This window comes from Emydura macquarii, unplaced genomic scaffold (assembly GCF_026122565.2).
Source record: "Emydura macquarii macquarii isolate MOO-44397 ecotype Brisbane River unplaced genomic scaffold, CSIRO-AGI_Emac_v2 contig_1790, whole genome shotgun sequence".
NCBI classification, from domain to species: Eukaryota; Metazoa; Chordata; order Testudines; family Chelidae; genus Emydura; species Emydura macquarii.
In genome coordinates, this window is record NW_027131927.1 from 24,470,173 (window position 1) to 24,488,194 (window position 18,022).

General features: G+C 49.0%; 1 protein-coding gene across 1 annotated transcript in view; it reads left to right on the top strand.

Moving 5' to 3' along the window:
* The first annotated feature begins 16,019 nt into the window (after nucleotides 1–16,019).
* LOC137159027 (probable E3 ubiquitin-protein ligase HERC6) overlaps nucleotides 16,020–18,022 on the top strand; it is a 40,005-nt gene continuing 38,002 nt past the window's right edge. The window contains exon 1 of the mRNA XM_067557164.1: nucleotides 16,020–16,405. Coding sequence (XP_067413265.1) covers nucleotides 16,150–16,405 — 256 coding nt within the window. The 5' untranslated portion in view covers nucleotides 16,020–16,149. The remainder of the gene's footprint in view (nucleotides 16,406–18,022) is intronic.

Genomic DNA, 18,022 nt, shown 5'->3' on the forward strand with positions numbered 1-18,022 from the left:
TTTATTGATTTATTTTTCTAAAAGAAACTCTACATTAATAGATGCTTATCCAAAGTTTTGGGCATCTACGACATGCTTTTAAGAACACAAGCATAGGAGGTACAAAACATAAATAGTCCCAAACAGCAGCAGGTCTCCTTCCACCTTAGTACACATCAGCTAATTACCATACTAATTATGAGACCAACACCACTTAGCTCCCCTATCACCTCATACCCACTTAATATTTGCTAACTGAAAATTATTATGAAAGCCAGGAGTTCTGATATCCTTTGGGTCAAATAGCCCCAATATCTGCTGACATCTACACTTTCAGCTACAGCTTTACAGGAACATAGGAGTGACCACACTGAGGTCCAGTCTACAGCTGAAATTTAGGTTGACGTAGCTACATTTCTTGGGGTATGGAAAATTAACACCCTGAGAGACATTGTCAAGCTGACCTAAGTCCCACTGTAGATAGTGGTATTCTTCTGTTAACTTAGCTACCACCTCTCGAGGGGGTGGATTAACTACAGTGAGGGGAAAAAACCCTTCCCTCACTGTAGCAAGTTGAACAGTTGTGAAGCTGCAGCACCGCAGCTGTGCTGCTGTATTGCTTGTGGTGAAGACCTACTGTAAAACAAACAACTGCTCCACCCATTCTGGTATCTCATCTCTGACAGTGGCTTATATTTCTTCCTTTAGAGGAAGCCAAACACCCTAGACTGTGTCTAGTCAATTTTGTAATGCTGCTGCATGAAGAATGTTTCCTTCACACCTCTCTGCAAGAGATCAACTTGTATCCTGAAGTCTGCTAGCCAATTTTCCCTGTGAGACATTTTCACCCAGCGTCCAAGCTTAATGTGACTGCCCTTGTTACATTAATGTAACTGCCTAGGTCACACTAGATCAGTGTTCCTAGATCAGTGTTTTTTCAGACCAGTGACCCCTTATTTGAAGTCAGACAGCTCCCCCCTTACAGTTGTTATAAAAATAAGAGTACAAAAAGATGAAACAATGTTAACATTGATATGCTGTGTGTGTGTGAAAGAGAATGACTATTAATTGCATGTCTCAGTGCGTCAGTGTTGCAAAAGCTGATGCAATATTACAGTGATTACTGTGGATGCATACCTTCCTATGTGTATGCCATCTAGTGAAACAATATGAAACTACAACTCAGCCAACAAACCTACTGAACCTATTCATGCAGCAGCGCAGAATCTAGGTATTTATCAATTGACTTGGATAATAACAGAAGTTAAGTAAAGTAACCTTAAGATTCAAGTTTTGCAGCACTGGTTTAGTGCATAGGTGGCTTTTCAAGACACTGAAGGCGCTGCAATCATCTTATCCTCTTCAACACATGGCAAGGGAATGCGGCAACCATCAGGGTTTCCTATTATAAACTTCTTGGTTATAATATTTATGATTCAGAGGGTCACACATATTTACACTTGAGGCATTGTAGAGTTACAGAAAGTTTAGCTGATTACTAAGCTCTTTATGCCCTTTCAAAGTAGTTTGGAAAGTTAATCTCTAGAGTAGCATTTCCCTAACTTTTGAAAACCAAGCCCCACTTTCACGAAGGAAAATAACTCTCTGTTCTGCTCTCCACCTCCGAATACTGCCATGTACTAATAAAGACCACCTATCTAAACATTTAATCTCCAATTGGGCCTTTGAGTATCTGGAGAGGGTGCACCCCACGTGGGAAATGCTGGTATAGCTCTTCATAATGCAACACTTCCTTTCCTGAGAGAGACAAAGGGAGTGAGGTAATATCTTTTAGTGGACCAACTTCTGTTTCAAGCTTCACAGAGCTCTTCCTCAGGTCTCTTCCTTTGCTGTCTTACATACTTTGACAAGCTTCACAAACGTTTACAATATTGACATTTAAAGTATTATCACTGGCATCTGAATTACTGGCATTGAAATGGATGGGGCAGTTCACACCTTAGAGTTTGTGCTTTAAAATCTCTGCAAATTCAGCAGACATCACCACATCACTTATACCCAGGCCATATTTTTAATGCTTTTTCCACAAGCAGAATAACCAGAGAATAACTTCTTAGAACAACTGAAAGCTGAGGTTCTGAAGAACAGTTGAGAGATTTGTCCCTACTTTTTTCCCCTCTGGCAGGGTACATCCCACACTCTTGGGGTAGTAAAGGCAATAACCTTACCACATAACATCGGTTATTTGGCTCCACTCATATATCAGTGGTGATATTTATTCCCTAAAATGAGTTTTTGTGTGTGTGGAATATAGTGAAAAAGAAAGAACAATAACCTAGTTATGTGTCCTATTAGCCCATTATTTTGTTAAATACAGTTAGTTATTAAAGATCTGTTCTAATATAAAGGAGAGGGAACAATATCAGTTTATGATGTAATCTCCATTAGCTTGCTTACATAAATCCTAAGGGTTTGAAAGAAGAAAGCTGATTGTTTACAGAAGAGTGTTTTTGAAATAGCTGGCCAAGAGGTGGTCTCCAGCTTCTGCCAAAGGCTCACAATCCCCATTCACAGAGTGGTGCAAAGCCTATGGGTTCTGTTTGACTCCTCGTGAACTTGGCTGGTCCTGTAGCCTCGGTTCCCAAAAATGCTTTGAGTTTTTTCACCTCCAGCTTGCTAGGAAACTCTGTCCCTTTCTCCCAAATTAGGACCTTCCCACAGCACTGCATTCATTTATCATCTCCAGGATGCATCACTGTGGTTATGCTTACATTGCAGTTGGAAGTGTGACTGTAGCAGGTGTAGACATACCTGAGCTAGCTGTAATCTTGCTAATGTGAGTACCAGTAGCAGGGTAGCTGCACCAGGAAGGGATTCAGTGCGGGCTATACAAAACCTATTTATTCGGGCAGCTAGCCTTTACTGAGGTCCATGCTGCCACAGCTTTGCTGCTATTGGTACTTGTGCTAGCTAGAAAAAACTAAGTTTAAGAATGTCTACACATGCTGCCATCACACACCCGGATTGCAGCATAGGCGTGCCTTGTAACTCATTGTGTCTGAGCTGAATGTGAAAATGATGCACGTGCTTCAGTTGATACAGAAAGTGACTGTCCAATTTCTCCATGGCTCAAGCTGCTGCAAGCACATCAAGCCCATGCATAAGTCCCACCACTGGTTCCCTGTAAGTTTTCAATGCCAGTTTAAGGCCTTGGTTCTAATTTCTTCCAAAGCAATTAATAGATTAAGCTCCAGCTATATCAAAGACTGAATTTTCATCTATGAAGCACTGTGATATCAGCGCTCCTCTGGGACAATGCAGATCACAAAGCCCAGGACAAAGCATGTGAGAGCTGCGGATAAAGTACCCTCCTTCAAGAGGATCTAGCTACGGAACAATCCTCCAGAGGGAAACCAGGCAAATCCAGCAGCTGACCATCTTTAGGAAATGCGGCAAAAAACAAGGTTACTTACCAGTAACTGTTGTTCTTCGAGATGTGTTGCTCATGTGCATTCCAATGTAGGTGTGTGCGCGCCCCGTGCACAGATTCCCGGAACTTTTTCCCTAGCAAGCCCCGCATGGCCAGCTCAGGCGCCCCCTGGAGTGCCGCGCTCATATCGCGGTATAAAGGGCACTGCTGGCACCGCGGGTCCCCAGTCCCTTCTTTCTGCCAACTCCGATAGCGGGGACGGGGGGTGGGTTTGGAATGGATATGAGCAACACATCTCGAAGAACAACAGTTACTGGTAAGTAACCTTGTTTTCTATCTTCGAGTGATTGCTCATATGCATTCCAATGTAGGTGATTGAGTAGCCATACCTTGGAGGAGGGTAGGAGTTATCGGTGACCTGCTCTAGACAGCACGGCCCTGCCGAACCCTGCGTCTTCCCTTGCTTGTTCCACGATGGCGTAATGCGACGTGAACGTATGGACTGACGACCAGGTCGCTGCCCTGCAGATGTCCTGCAGGGGAACCCTTTCTAGAAAGGCTGCGGAAGAGGCCTGAGCCCTAGTGGAGTGTGCTCTCACCGGCCCTGGGAGGGGTACTCCTGCCTGCTCATAGCATGCTTTAATGCAGGCAGTAATCCACTTGGAGATGCGCTGGGTGGAGACAGGCAAGCCCTTCATCCTATCCGCCACAGCCACGAAGAGCTGTGTCGACTTCCGGAAAGGCTTGGTCCTCTCGAGATAGAAGGCCAAGGCTCGCCTGACATCCAGCGAATGCCCCCTCCTTTCCTCCTCCGACCCGTGGGGTTTTGGAAAGAACACAGGAAGGAAAATGTCCTGGTTACAGTGGAACTGAGACACCACCTTAGGCATAAAAGCCGGGTGAGGCCTCAGCTGGACCTTATCCTTATAAAAAACCGTGTAGGGGGGCTCCGAGGTTAACGCCCTCAGTTCGGAGACCCTTCTGGCCGAGGTGATAGCCACTAGGAAGGCCACCTTCCATGACAAAAGTAGAAGGGAGCATGTAGCCAAGGGCTCGAATGGATGACCCATCAGCCCGTTAAGGACCAAGTTGAGGTCCCAGGGTGGCACCGGGTCCCGCACCTGAGGGAAAGTCCTCTCCACCCCCTTAAGGAACCTCACCGACATAGGGTGAGAAAACAGGGAGCGGCCCTCCATGGGTTGGTGGAAGGCCGAGATGGCTGCTAGGTGGACCTTGAGGGAGGCCAAAGCCAGGCCCTGCAGTTTAAGCTGCAGTAAGTACTCCAAGATGGCCTGTATAGGTGAGATGTTAGGGTGTAACCCTCTCGCTTCTGCCCACCCCGAAAACCTCCGCCACTTAGCTTTATATGTTACTTGCGTGGACGGCTTCCTGCTGCCCAGGAGGACCTGTTGAACCTGCATGGAACAGGCTCTCTCTCCCTCTGTCAGCCACAAAGTCTCCAGGCGGTGAGGTGGAGGGAGTCCAGGTCGGGGTGCAACAATCTCCCATGGTCCTGGGAGATCAGGTCGCACCGTCTGGGTAGCGGAATCGGTTCGGTGATGGAGAGGTCGAGCAGCATGCTGTACCAATGCTGCCTCGGCCACGCTGGGGCAATCAGGATAATGTCCGCCCTGTCCCTCTTGATTTTGAGGAGGACTTGTGGCAGGAGCGGGACAGGGGGAAAAGCATACATTAAATCCCCTGTCCAGGGAATCAAAAAGGCATCGGACAGAGAGCCCGGCTCGCGACCCCTGAGCGAGCAAAACCTCGGGCATTTCCTGTTCTCCGCTGTAGCAAACAGGTCCAGATGGGGAGTACCCCACCATTGGAAGAGGCAAGCCACTATGTCCTGGTGTAAGGACCATTCGTGGCGGGGAGAAAAAAATCTGCTGAGGCGGTCTGCCTCGCTGTTCCGTACCCCCGGGAGGTGAGAGGCAGATAAATGAAACCCGTGCCTCACCGCGAAGTCCCAGAGGTGAATGGCTTCCTGGCAGAGTGCCGAGGAACGTGCCCCCCTTGCCTGTTCATGTAGAACATGGCTGCCGTATTGTCCGTAAGGACTCGGACCACTCTGCCCCTGAGGAAGTGGAGGAAGGCCTTGCAGGCCAATCGGACCGCTCTGAGCTCGCGCACGTTGATGTGCAGAGCTCTCTCCTCCAGTGACCAAAGCCCTTGGGTGCCCTGATCGTGAGAAATGTGGGCTCCCCATCCCCGATCGGATGCGTCTGTGATGAGCGTCACAGATGGGATGAACTCTCTGAAGGGGACGCCCATCATCACTTCCCTCGGGTCCCTCCACCAATCGAGGGATGACAGCACCTGTGGGGGAACCAGGACCATTCTAGTTAGAGAATGCCGGTGTGGTACATACACCGAAGCCAGCCACGCCTGGAGAGGTCTAAGCCTCAATCGTGCCAGTCTCACCACATATGTAGAAGCCGCCATATGTCCCAACAGCTGCAGGCAGTGCCTGGCTGTCGTCATGGGGGACAAGTGGAGATCAGATATGATGGCTGCCATCGCCTCAAATCTTGCTTGAGGGAGGAAGGCCCTGGCTTGTACCGCATCTAGCCTGGCTCCAATAAACTCAATACATTGTACCGGAGTGAGTGTGGACTTTTGCTCATTGATAAGCAGCCCCAGTCTAGCACACAATTCGCGTGTGAGGAACAGACTATGTCTCACATGGGAACTCGACCTTCCCCTGATTAACCAGTCATCCAGGTAGGGGAAGATTTGAACACCTTTACGGCGCAGGTGGGCTACCACCACAGCCATACACTTAGTAAAGACCCTAGGTGCTGAGGAGAGCCCAAAGGGTAGGGACCGAAACTGATAATGGCGTCCCGCTACCACAAACCTCAAGAACCGCCTATGGGCCGGTAATATTGAGATGTGAAAGTATGCATCCTTTAGGTCAAGGGCGGCATACCAATCCCCTGGGTCAAGGACCGGAATGATTGTGGCGAGGGAGACCATACGAAACTTAACCCGCGTAATATACCTATTTAGGCCACGGAGGTCCAGAATGGGCCTAAGGCCTCCCTTCGCCTTGGGGATTAAGAAATATTTAGAGTAAAAGCCCCTGCCCTCTTCGGCCAGTGGGACTTCCTCCACTGCCCCCAACGTGAGGAGCGACCCAATCTCCCGCACAAGGAGTTGAACCGAGGCCGGATCCCCAATGGGGGACAGCCGCGGAGGGTTGTAGGGGGGAAAAGCTGTGAGCTGGAGGGAGTACCCCTTAGCAATCACCTCCAGGACCCACCGGTCCGTAGTAATGGCTTCCCAATCCGCAAGGAAAGGGCGAAGCCTATCTGCGAACGGCCGGCCAAGATCCCAGAGAGAAGGAAGAGTACCACCCTCCGGTTCTGGGTCAAAAACGTTTATTCGGATTACCCCCTTTCGAAGGCCCCTGCTGGCCCCCTGCAGAGGACCCTTGGCGGCCTCCTCTGCTGGGACCGCGGTAGCGCTCACGACCCCTCCTCTGCTGGGCGGGGCGAGGAGCCGGCCTGGGCGGGGGTGGTGGTTGCCTCTGGGCTTGAGGTCTGGACTGCTGTTTGGAGGCCTGAGGGGTATACAACCCAAGTGACTTCAGGGTGGCCCGAGAGTCCTTGAGTGCGTGGAGTTTGTCGTCTGTCTTCTCCGAGAACAGACCCAGGCCATCAAACGGTAAGTCCTGAATGGCCTGCTGTACCTCCTGGGTGAGGCCAGAAGCCTGAAGCCATGAACAGCGGCGCATCACTATCGCCGAGGCCATAGCCCTGCTGGCTGTGTCCGCCGCGTCACTAGCCGACTGCAGCGCAGCGGTGGCCACAGCAGCCCCTTCCTGGAGGATAGTGGAAAAGTCTGCCTCCTGGTCCGGGGGCAGCTGGGAGGCAAACCTCTGCATAGAGGCCCACAAGTTTTTATTATATTTCCCAAACAGGGCCTGATGGTTCGCTACTCTAAACTGCAGCGCCGCAGTAGAGTAAACCTTCCTCCCAAATAAGTCCATCTTGCGACCCTCCTTGTCCTTGGGCGTGTTACCCTGGTTCCCCTGGCGGTCCCTCTGGTTGGCCGCATCGACCACCAGGGAGCAAGGTGCCGGGTGGTTGTAGAGGAACTCAAATGGTTCCTTGGGGACATAATACTTGCGTTCCACCCCCTTGGACGTAGAGGGCAGAGAGGACGGGGTCTGCCAGAGTTTCCTGGCTATCTTCATGACATTGTCATGTACTGGCAAGGTGGCCCGTGAGGGTCCCAGAGAGCTCGAGGGCCCAAAAAGGGGGTCCTCCTCCTCGGACATGAGCTTAAACTCCATGCCTAAGTTTTCAGCCGCCCTCTTTAGGAGGTCTTGATGAGCCCTAAAGTCAAACAGGGACCCCTTACGATCCCTGGCTGCTGCCTCATCAGGCGATGAGGAGGAAGAGAAGGGTAGGGGCGCAGTGGAGGGTCCCTCCCCTGGGTCCGAATCCTCCGACCCTTGCTCCTGAACCTTAGGTGCGGGAGGTACGGGGGGAGCCACCGCCGACTGCAGCGACACTGAGCCCTGGGGCATAGTGGCATTCCAAGGCCCCCAGTACGGCCACTGCCAAGGCCCTTGGGTCCATCCTGGGGCCTGCAGGGAAGGCTGCTGCAGCTGCACAGCCTTCCTGTCCCCCGAGCCCGCCGTGCGTCGTCTATGTCGCCGACGCGTGGAGCGGTCGGGCGAGGACGACGCGGACCGGTGCCGACGTCGGCGGTGCCGGCGATACGAGGAAGTCGAGGATGATGACGACGACGTAGCCGACCGGCCTCTGCGGTGAGAGGACTTGCGGTACCGCTTCCCTCCCCGGGACCGAGAGCGGTACCGATGACGGCGACGTAGAGGAGAGTCCCGTCGCCCCGATGTCGGTGTCGGGCCAACCGGTGCCGGGCCCATCATCGGTGCGGCCCCCATCGGTGCGGCCCCCATCGGTGCCGGAGCCATCGGTGCCGGAGCCATCGGTGTCTCTGGGCCTTTCGAGACCGACGGTGACCGGGAGCGGTGCCGAGACGGGCTCCGTGCCGAAGAGTGCGAGCCCGAGTCTCGGTCCCTGCTGGCATTGGAGCTGGACACACGGCTCCGGCGACGGACTCGGGACCGCCCACGGTGCCGCGGTGCCGAGTCGCTCGACGACCTAGAGTCGGAGCTCGGAGGGGAGCCGACGCTCTCCACCCTCCGTGACCATCTGGAAGGAGACTTGGATTGGGAACGTCTCCAACCACCGAGACCACCCAGCGCGGGTTTGCCTCGAGACGCAGGTCCCTTGTCCCTCGGCCGAGGGGGGGACGGAGGCATAGGCATGGCCATAAGGGCCCGTGCCGCGGTAAATGCCTCCGGCGTCGACGGCCCTTGCGGGTGCACTCCCCCACCCCCAGGAGTCGGGGGAGGCAACCCGCGCGGAGACCCCGGTGCCGGAGTAACCTCTACGGCCCGTGACTGGGGCGTCTCCGTGCTCCCGCCGCCCTGCGAGGGCCGGGGGGAGATCTCCGGTGCGGCCGAGGGCTGTGCCGACTTCTTGGGACCCTTGGAGGCCTTCTGCGGTGCCGAAAGCGGTGCCGGTGGGGGGGCGCTCCGCACCGACGACACACTCGGTGCCGACGGAGACCGGGATGGTTCAGAGGCTGGACGGAGCGCCGACTCCATAAGTATTGCCTTTAGCCTCGCGTCCCTCTCCTTTTGGGTGCGAGGCTTAAAGGACTTGCAGATTCTGCACTTGTCTCGACGGTGTTCTTCCCCAAGGCACCGGAGACAACGGTCATGCGGGTCACTGATCGGAAAGGCTTTGGTGCACAAGACACAGTTCTTAAAGCCAGTGGAGCCCGGCATGACTCCAGAAGGAGGAACCCCGTCCGGGGTTCAGACTTAACACTAAACTATAAACTAACTAACTCTATAAACACTATAAACAACAACTTTGAAAAACAGTCAAACAACTAGGGAATGAGCTACTTGCACGCAGCAAGAGGCGATAGTTCCAGCAACCGTCACAGGCGGAAAGAAGGAACTGGGGACCCGCGGTGCCAGCAGTGCCCTTTATACCGCGATATGAGCGCGGCACTCCAGGGGGCGCCTGAGCTGGCCATGCGGGGCTTGCTAGGGAAAAAGTTCCGGGAATCTGTGCACGGGGCGCGCACACACCTACATTGGAATGCATATGAGCAATCACTCGAAGATAGAACCTTCCTTGTTACAACCATACGTGATGCTCACAATTAAAACACCCTTTTTATTCCCAAACCCTACCAACTCTCCCAGCCCCACCCCCAAAATCTGTCCCAAGCAGAGTTTTGCCCCTGAAAAGTGCCAGAGATTCCAGGAAGTCCACTTTGCAATTGCTATTGATTTTATATGGAAGGCACTCAGATTCTATGGTGATGGGTGGCAGAATAAAACCCAACAGATAATAGTTATGATTAAAAATTAACCCTGGTCTTAAGGGACAATCCACTTAAAAAAATCACACTTCTATCCAAGAATATTTTAGTAATATTGTTACAAATAACATCAAGAATGACTGTAATAGAAAAAGATCATGAAAAATATATAGATTCCTCCATTTTTTTCAGCTCGTGCATTCAGTAGTTCTTAGTGCACAGTCAGTTGCTTTCATTCCTCTGTATACACTGTAAGGCCCTGATCCTGCAAATACTGTAGCACAAGACTAGAAGTATACATATGAGTTGTCCCACTAAAGCCAAAATAATTAATGTGCCTGCAGGAGGGCAGCCTTGTTTAGTCAGTTTGCCCTGTTGGTCATATGGGGCTGTCACACAGCAACAGGTGAGAGACAACCTGTTTTTAAAATAGGAAAATGAAATTATAAAGCCACAAAACAGGCAGATGAACCCAGGGACAAAACTTGCATCTGAAACTACTCAATATATTTTTAAAAATGAACTAGATTTCAAGTTGGCAAAGTTTCCTTAATAATATCGCCAGTGATGCTGATCAGGTGCTAGACTCAATCTGTTTCTTTCAACACTGAACCACTGTTATGTATGTTTTTTTAATTTAAAGTTTCCTTAATAAACAAATCCAACGAAGTGGATTTCTACCCACGAAAACATATGCCCAAATAAATGTGTTACTCTTTAAGGTGCCACAGGACTCTCGCTGTTTTAATAAGCAAAGTTTCCTTAATATTGCCAGTGGTGCTAGACTCAATCTGTTCCTGTCAACATTGAACCACTGTTATGTATGTTTTTCTGTTCAGTGTTACGATGTTTTTCTAAAAGATACGCATCAGTTCAACCATGGCTATTGGACTTGAAGCAGGAATTAACTCGAGGAAGTTCTATGGCCTGTGTTACACAGGAGGTCAGACTAGATCATCATAATGGTCCCTTCTTGACTTAGAATCCATGAATGTTTGGCAGTTCCCACAATGCAACTTGGCTAATTTGTAAAGTGGAGTCAACAGCTGACAAGAGCTTCAGTGTTCATGGCCAAGATGTTGGTTATTTCTGTAATGCGTTCTCATCTGATTGCAATGTGTTATAAGAACAGACAAACTTCTGTTTGAAAAATAATTTGAGCTAGAGAATAAGGCCTGTTTTAGTGGCCCATTATGAAGTGATTTGAAACATCCCTTAGTTGTGATCCAGCTACACACATACACTCAGATAATCCTTTTCAGGGGCCTGGGTCTGAGTCTGCAGGACAGTGAATGCTCTTAACTAGTGGCTAAAATAGATCAAAAAGGGAGTGGGAGCTCACCAATTCTGGTGATTGTGTGTCATCATAGGTGTTGATGTCATGGGCTAAAGTGACATGATGCATCATCTTGGAGGAAAGAGAGAAGGGACAGAATGTATCAGAAAGGAGTCCATGTGACCAAATGGCTCCAGAGGCAGCTAAACGAAACATGCCTTAGACTCTTTGTGATGGGGTATACAAACCCATACTGGGCAACAAGAGATTGACAAATTACTTTGGGTCCAGCCAGCCGTACACTGCCCCACCTGCAGGAAATGCACCATCTGGTGGAGGAATTAAAACACAGGGAAACAGCTCCTTTGGGGACACACCTGGAAGAGAGCAGATGTGTGGCTCCAGCAGAGTGGAGCAGTGCAAAGGGAAGGCTGAAATTGCTAAGACAACTGCCCCAAAGGGCCCTCTCTGACGGAAGAGAGGGCTCACCCCCAGAAACAGAGAGGGAAGCATTCCCCTCTCCCCTGACTATGGACCCTGGGCATTGGTAATCCCTGTTTATTCTCTTAGTTTGGACTACCCCAGCAGGGGAAAGCTTTGGACTGAGCAGGCCTGGGGAAGGAGCTAGGAAATGGCCCAGGGAGGGCAGCTTGAAGTAGCTTTGCTTGCCAGACTACTGGTAACCCCAAAGGGCTCTGGGTTGGAGCCTGGTGGAGTGGGAGGGCCTGGGCTCCTCTACCAACATCCCCCTGCTGGTTATGGCTTGTAGCCCTGACCACTAGGCTATCTTTCCTGACCAATCCTGAGTGAGAACTGTTACAATCTGGCTCAAATTATCTTTCAAACCGAAGTTTGTCTGTTCCTTATAACACATTGCAATCAGATGAGAACACATTACAGAAATAACCAACATATTGGCCATGAACACTGAAACTCTTGTCAGCTGTTGACTCCACTTTATGAAATAGTCAAGTTGCACTGTGGGAACTGCTAGACATTCATAGATTCCAGGGCCAGAAGGGACCATTGTGATCATCAAGTCTGACCTCCAGTGTAATACAGGCTATAGAACTTCCCCAAAATGATTCTTAGAGCAGATCTCTTAGAAAAACATCCAATATTGACTTTAAAATTGTCAGTGATGGAGGATCCATGATGAACCTTGGTAAAAAGTTGCAATAATTAATTACTTTTCCCATTAAAAATGTATGCCTTATTTCCAGCCTGTATGTGCCTAGCTTCAATTTATTGTCATTGGATTATGTTATGCCTTTCTCTGATAGATTGAAGAGCCCACTATTAAATATTTGTTCCCTGAATAAATACTTATAGACTGTAATCAAGTCACCTCTTAAGCTTCTCTTTGTTAAGCAAAATTGATTGAGCACCTTGAGTCTATCACTATAAGGAATGTTTTCTAATCCTTTAATCATTCTTTTTCACTCTTCTGTAGATTCAGATATATTTTTCCTGTAAAATGTAATATAAGAAAAGACTAAATTCCATATGAAGATTGAGTGTCAAAATGTAGAACCTGATTTTTGAAATACTTGTGCATCTGCATAACTTTACTCACATGAGCAGTATTATCTACTCACATGAGTGAAACTATACACATGCAAAGTGTTTGCATGATCAGCACCCTAACCAGTCAGTTTAGGAGGTTCTGAGTGAAATGGCTTAGGTCCCTACAATACTACTGGACTAAAAGATTTTGGGGGGGTCTGAACCTCAAATAAATAAGGGAATCAACTGATTGCATACAATATTCCTGTATTGGAAAAGTATCGGACAAGGTCTTTTTTGGGTGCTAATGACACACTGGTGATTAAGACTACTCACTGATATTATGCTTTAAAGTCTGTGACAAAACAAGGAAGAAACAGGTTTTCTCCCAAACAAGAGGGGAAAGCGGCTATCTACCTGTCTAATGTAAAGTAAGCATTATGGAATCAAAACAATGGAAGCCCAATTTAAATACAAATCAACAGGGGGATGGTGGGAAGTCCACAGGAAGGGAAGAACAGTATGATGGCATCCTGCTTCTTGAAGCAGGGTCAATGAACACTGAGAGATATATAAGGGGAAACAGAGCCATTTTGGCATCTTTCACCTAGGACAACAAGGACAACCAGCACCTTGAACTTCTATGGAAGGTCCTGACTGAGAGAAAATCAGCCATGACTAGAAAGAAGAGGGATTGGTAAGAAATCTACCTTGAATGAAGACTGTAGTTTGCTAAAACTCAGCCAATAGACAGCATATTTTATTTTTGTAACCATTTTTGTCTTTATCCCCTGTACTTCAACTCACTTAATCTCCCTCTTTTTATTAATAAATTTGTTTTACTTGTAATCTAAGCCAACCCAGTGCTGTGTTTGAATTGAAATGATAACTCCCGTTACAGTAATAACCTGCACTTTTATCTCTTTAAAGGAGCTGCAAACCTTATTACTAAATTGAGTATTCCAGGAGATGAATGGATGCTTCAGAGCAGATGGCTTTGGGGAAATTCACGACTGGGAGTGTGCTGGAGTCACCCTGAAAGTAGTAACCCAGGCTGGTGGAGCTGTTGTGGTGTAAGCAGAATGTTGGAGTCAGAGTGTGGAATGAGGGCTGTACAGCACACAGACACTCAAGGAACTGCATGCTTGTCTGCTGGATGTTGGTGTCTAGGCTGTGAGTCACCACAGCCGAGCATTTTAGGCACCCAGGGTTACAGGGCTGGAGTTGACACACCCCCTTACTGGTCTGAATTCAATCCCAAAATGTTGCAGCTACACTGACTATAATTTAATTTACTCTGTGGCTCTTTCTGATTACCATAAAAAGTCATGTCCTCACCTGCTCTATGTGGACACTAATGAGCCCATGGTGCTGCTTGTAAGGCCTGGCCTACACTAGAAAAGTTTTACTGATATATCAGTAAAGGTGTGAATTTTTTAACCAATATATTCATACCTGTAAATGCCCTAGGTATACACAGTTATACTAGTATATTGCTTCTTGAACTAGAATAAACTATACTGGCATAAAAGTGCTCATACCTATAAGTGGGTCCACACTAGGGAAGCCTTACCATTTTAATTAGATCAGTATTATAAATCACTATTAGAGTCAAGGTCCCCCACATGATGCTGGGTGGAATATGAATGACTAGTCATAATATTATTGATGTCCAATATTGCAAAATTGCAATAATTATGAGATATGACATATCGGGTTCCAATGGAAAGTTTATAACTTGCTAAGATTGAGATGTAACTATAAATGTGCTTATCAGCTTTGTAGTGAGTTGATATATCTATATCCAAACACTTGTGCTGTGTTTCTGGGTGACACCCCAGACAGGATGGTAATAGCACTAAGCCTGCTTCATGGCCCATCAAGGGAACTCAAAGTAGGTGTGAGAACCCAGGGGCTACATCTTATGAGTCACTAGTAGGACATGTAAGAACATGCTTATGGATGATTCGGAGGCTTTTCTATGCCATGTGCTGTGTTTGGGACAAGTCACACGACAAAGGAACATAAAAGTTTGCTGCACTATCCCCATCTTGTCTTCATTCCAGCTTCCTACCTCTAGTTCAACTCATCCACAACTGAAGCTGTGAAACAAAGGACTGAGACCCATTCAGGTACTGGATGTACACCAGAGGAACTGTACAAGCCTGCAAACTCCACAATTCTGCTGAAAATCTGATATATATGGACTTTAATGTCACTTGTATGCATCTGATTGCTTTGACCATTTAACATTTCTCTTCTCATTTGTTTCTTTCCTCTTATAATAAACCTTTAATTTTAGTTACTAAAGGATTGGCCACCAAATCAATATAAATTTGGATCTTATCTTAAATACCATGCTGCCAATGTAGTTGACCCTTTGGGGATCAGGAGAACATTTTTTATAAAGAAAATAAAGTTTTAATAACTTATCTCTTTACTGGACCTAGTTACTGACTGGAAGCCAGAGACTGAAATGCAGTAAAGGGGGCTGTGTAATTGTTTAACTTGATAACTAGGGTGGGAAATAAGAAGCACTGTTTGTAATTGATTGGGGAATAGGCACCAGTTTGGGAAAATCTGCTCTTCTTTTTGCAGGCTCCCCTCACCTTGGCATTTTTAGGTGGGCTAGCCTCAACAGGGAGGGGTCACACCCCAATCCTGCAATGATTTAAAGATGTGTAATTTTTGTTCATGTGAGTAATCCCCCTAATTTTCATGGTACTATTCATCTGAGTAAATTATCCACCTGCTTAACTTTTAAGATCCAGACTGTGATTTGCCCTAGTTCCTTTGGAACCTCTCTGAAAATCTTGGTTAGCTGGTAACATAGCTTCTTCTAATGGATATTGGCTAGGTCTACACTATGAAGTTTTGTGAGCATAGCTCTATCAACTAGGAGTGAGGGAAAAGTCACACTCGCTAGCTGACATACTACCCCCAGTGTAGATGCAACTACACCCCTAGAAGACTATTCTATCGGTTTAGTTTTGCCAACAGATTAACTCCTTTCTGTGTTGGCAAGGGCTGGCTTTGCTGGCATTATGTTACTGGCTAAAGCTCTGTAGTGTAGACACATCCTTAGTTATGATTTGAGGCTTTGATCTTGCAACTACTTCTGGGGGGTTGTTTCATGTGCCCCCACAAAGCCCATTGCTAATCACTAGAGCTCCAGGTGGACAGAGAGACCAGCTGTGGGGGGGGGGGGGGGGAGCAGTAGCTAATGCTTTTAGTTGATAAATGATGGCAAATTGTTGAATTTGGTCATCTGGAGCTGGCTGCCATTTATATTCTGGCTAGAGCTTTATTTACACAAACATGTTTAAAATTATTGAGAGACAAGATTTCCAAAGGCACAAAAAAGCAGTGAGGCATCTCAAGCCCATGGGAGTTGGGTGCCTCACTGCTTTTTTGCTTGCCTCTGAACAATAGCCCTGCCTTCTGTCTCCTCACACTCTCCTCCCCCTACCGCTGCAGCTCAGGCTGGAAAAAAAGAGTCCAGAGCCAGACTCCAGCTGGGCTTGTTGACACCTGAGAGGCTAGAGCACTTCGGCCGTAGCGGGGCAGAGACTGACTGAGAGCGAAGCATCCCGGCCGGGGAGTGAGCAGCCCCCCAACCATGTCCTACTGCTGGGGAGCCGGCTCCTGCGGGCAGCTGGGGCTGGGCGAGGAGGCAGCCAGCGGGCTGGTGCGGTGCCGCCCGGGGCCAGAGACCGCTGGGGGCCGGGCGCTGCTGGAAGCGGCTTGCGGGGAGCGCCACACGCTCCTGTTGCGGCCGGACGGCACCGTCTGCTCCTGCGGGGACAACTCCCGGGGGCAGCTGGGCAGGAAGCCCCGCTCGGGGCAGCGGCAACCGCTTCGCAGCTACACGCCGGGTAAGAGCCAGGTGGCCGGGCTGGAGGGCAGGCTCGGGGGGGTTGCATGGCCGGGAGAGGAGAACGGGGCCAGCTGCAGGGGGGGTGGGATCTGTGCGGTGCTTGGTCTTGAGCCCCGCGGGTGCTCGGCATCGCTGGGGCCGGAGCTCGCCAGGCGGCAGGGCAGGGTAGGGCTGGGGGTCACAGGCCGAGGTGCACTGCGCTCTTTCGCAGCGGACGCCCTGGGCTTCTCTGTGCGGGGGAGGGGGTGTCCGCGCGGCAGCGCCCCGCAGCCGGCTGGGCGTGGGAGTGGGAAAGCTCAGGCAGTCAGGCAGCGCTTTGCGCCGGGAGGGGTCGGGGTCCGGGAGGAGCCCGCCCCCGCCGCGCTGAGTTTCCATTTCTCCCTCCTGCCGATCCAGCTGCCGGTTTCGGATTCGGCCTCCAGGATGGCTGCTACTTTCGGTTTCATTTCCCTGATTGAGGGGGGGAGTGGCAGTCACCTGTTGAGAGGCGAAACCCAGCAGCAGCTGCTGCTGTTCTGCTCCCTGCCTTGCCTGTGTCTGGCTGGCTCGCCTCTCCCCCACCAGTAACTAACTCCAGAGAGAGCAGGTGGAGACGGTGACACCGGCTCACTGCATCTGCAAATGAATATTGGTACTAGGGTGACCTGCTCGCAACAGTAAAATATCGGGACTCGTGGGGGTGGGGTGATATATCTTTTCACACAGAAACAGGTGGAAAAAAAAGGTATGAATAGTAATGGTCTATGTATAACCATATAACATTTACCATATAACATTTCCAGAGCGGTAGCTGTGTTAGTCTGTATACAGCAAAAACAACGAGAGTTCTGTGGTTCTTTAAAGACTAACAAATTTAATATTTGTAGGCATAAGCTTTCCTGAGACTCAGCTCACTTCATCAGATGCAGAGGTAGAATGATACAGTAAATAGGAAACATAAATATACAAGTGCATAGAGAACAATGGGGTAGGTGGATGAACGCTGGGTATTCCAGGATTAATGACAGTCATTGAGCAGGAGGTGAGAATGGGTGAGCAAAGCCATTACCTCTTGTAATGAGAGAGCCATTCCAAATCTCTGTTTAAACCCAGTTTGAATGTGTCAAGTTTGCAGATCATTTCTAACTCAGCAGTTTCTCTTTGAAGTCTGTTTTTGGAGTTTTTTTGGAGAAGTACGGCAACTTTCAGGTCAGTGACAATGTGCCCTGGGAGATTAAAGTGTTCTCCCACTGGTTTATGGATGTTATTTTTTATGTCTGATTTGTGTCCATTTATCCTTTTGCGTAGTGATAGTCCAGTTTGGCCAATGTACATTGCAGAGGGGCATTGCTGGCACATGATGGCATATATAACATTAGTGGATGTACAGGTGAATGAGCCCCTTATGGTGTGATTGATGTGGTTAGGACAGTGATGTTGTCACGAGAGTCGATGTGTGGGCAGAGCTGACAACAGGGTTTGTTGCAGGGATAGGTTCCTGGGCTGGACTTTTTGTAGGGTGTATGGTTGCTGGTGAGTATTTGTTTCAGGTTGGGGGGCTGTCTGTAAGCTAGGATGGGTCTGTGGCCCACTGCCTGAGCAAGAGATGGATCATCTGCTAGGATAGATTGTAGAT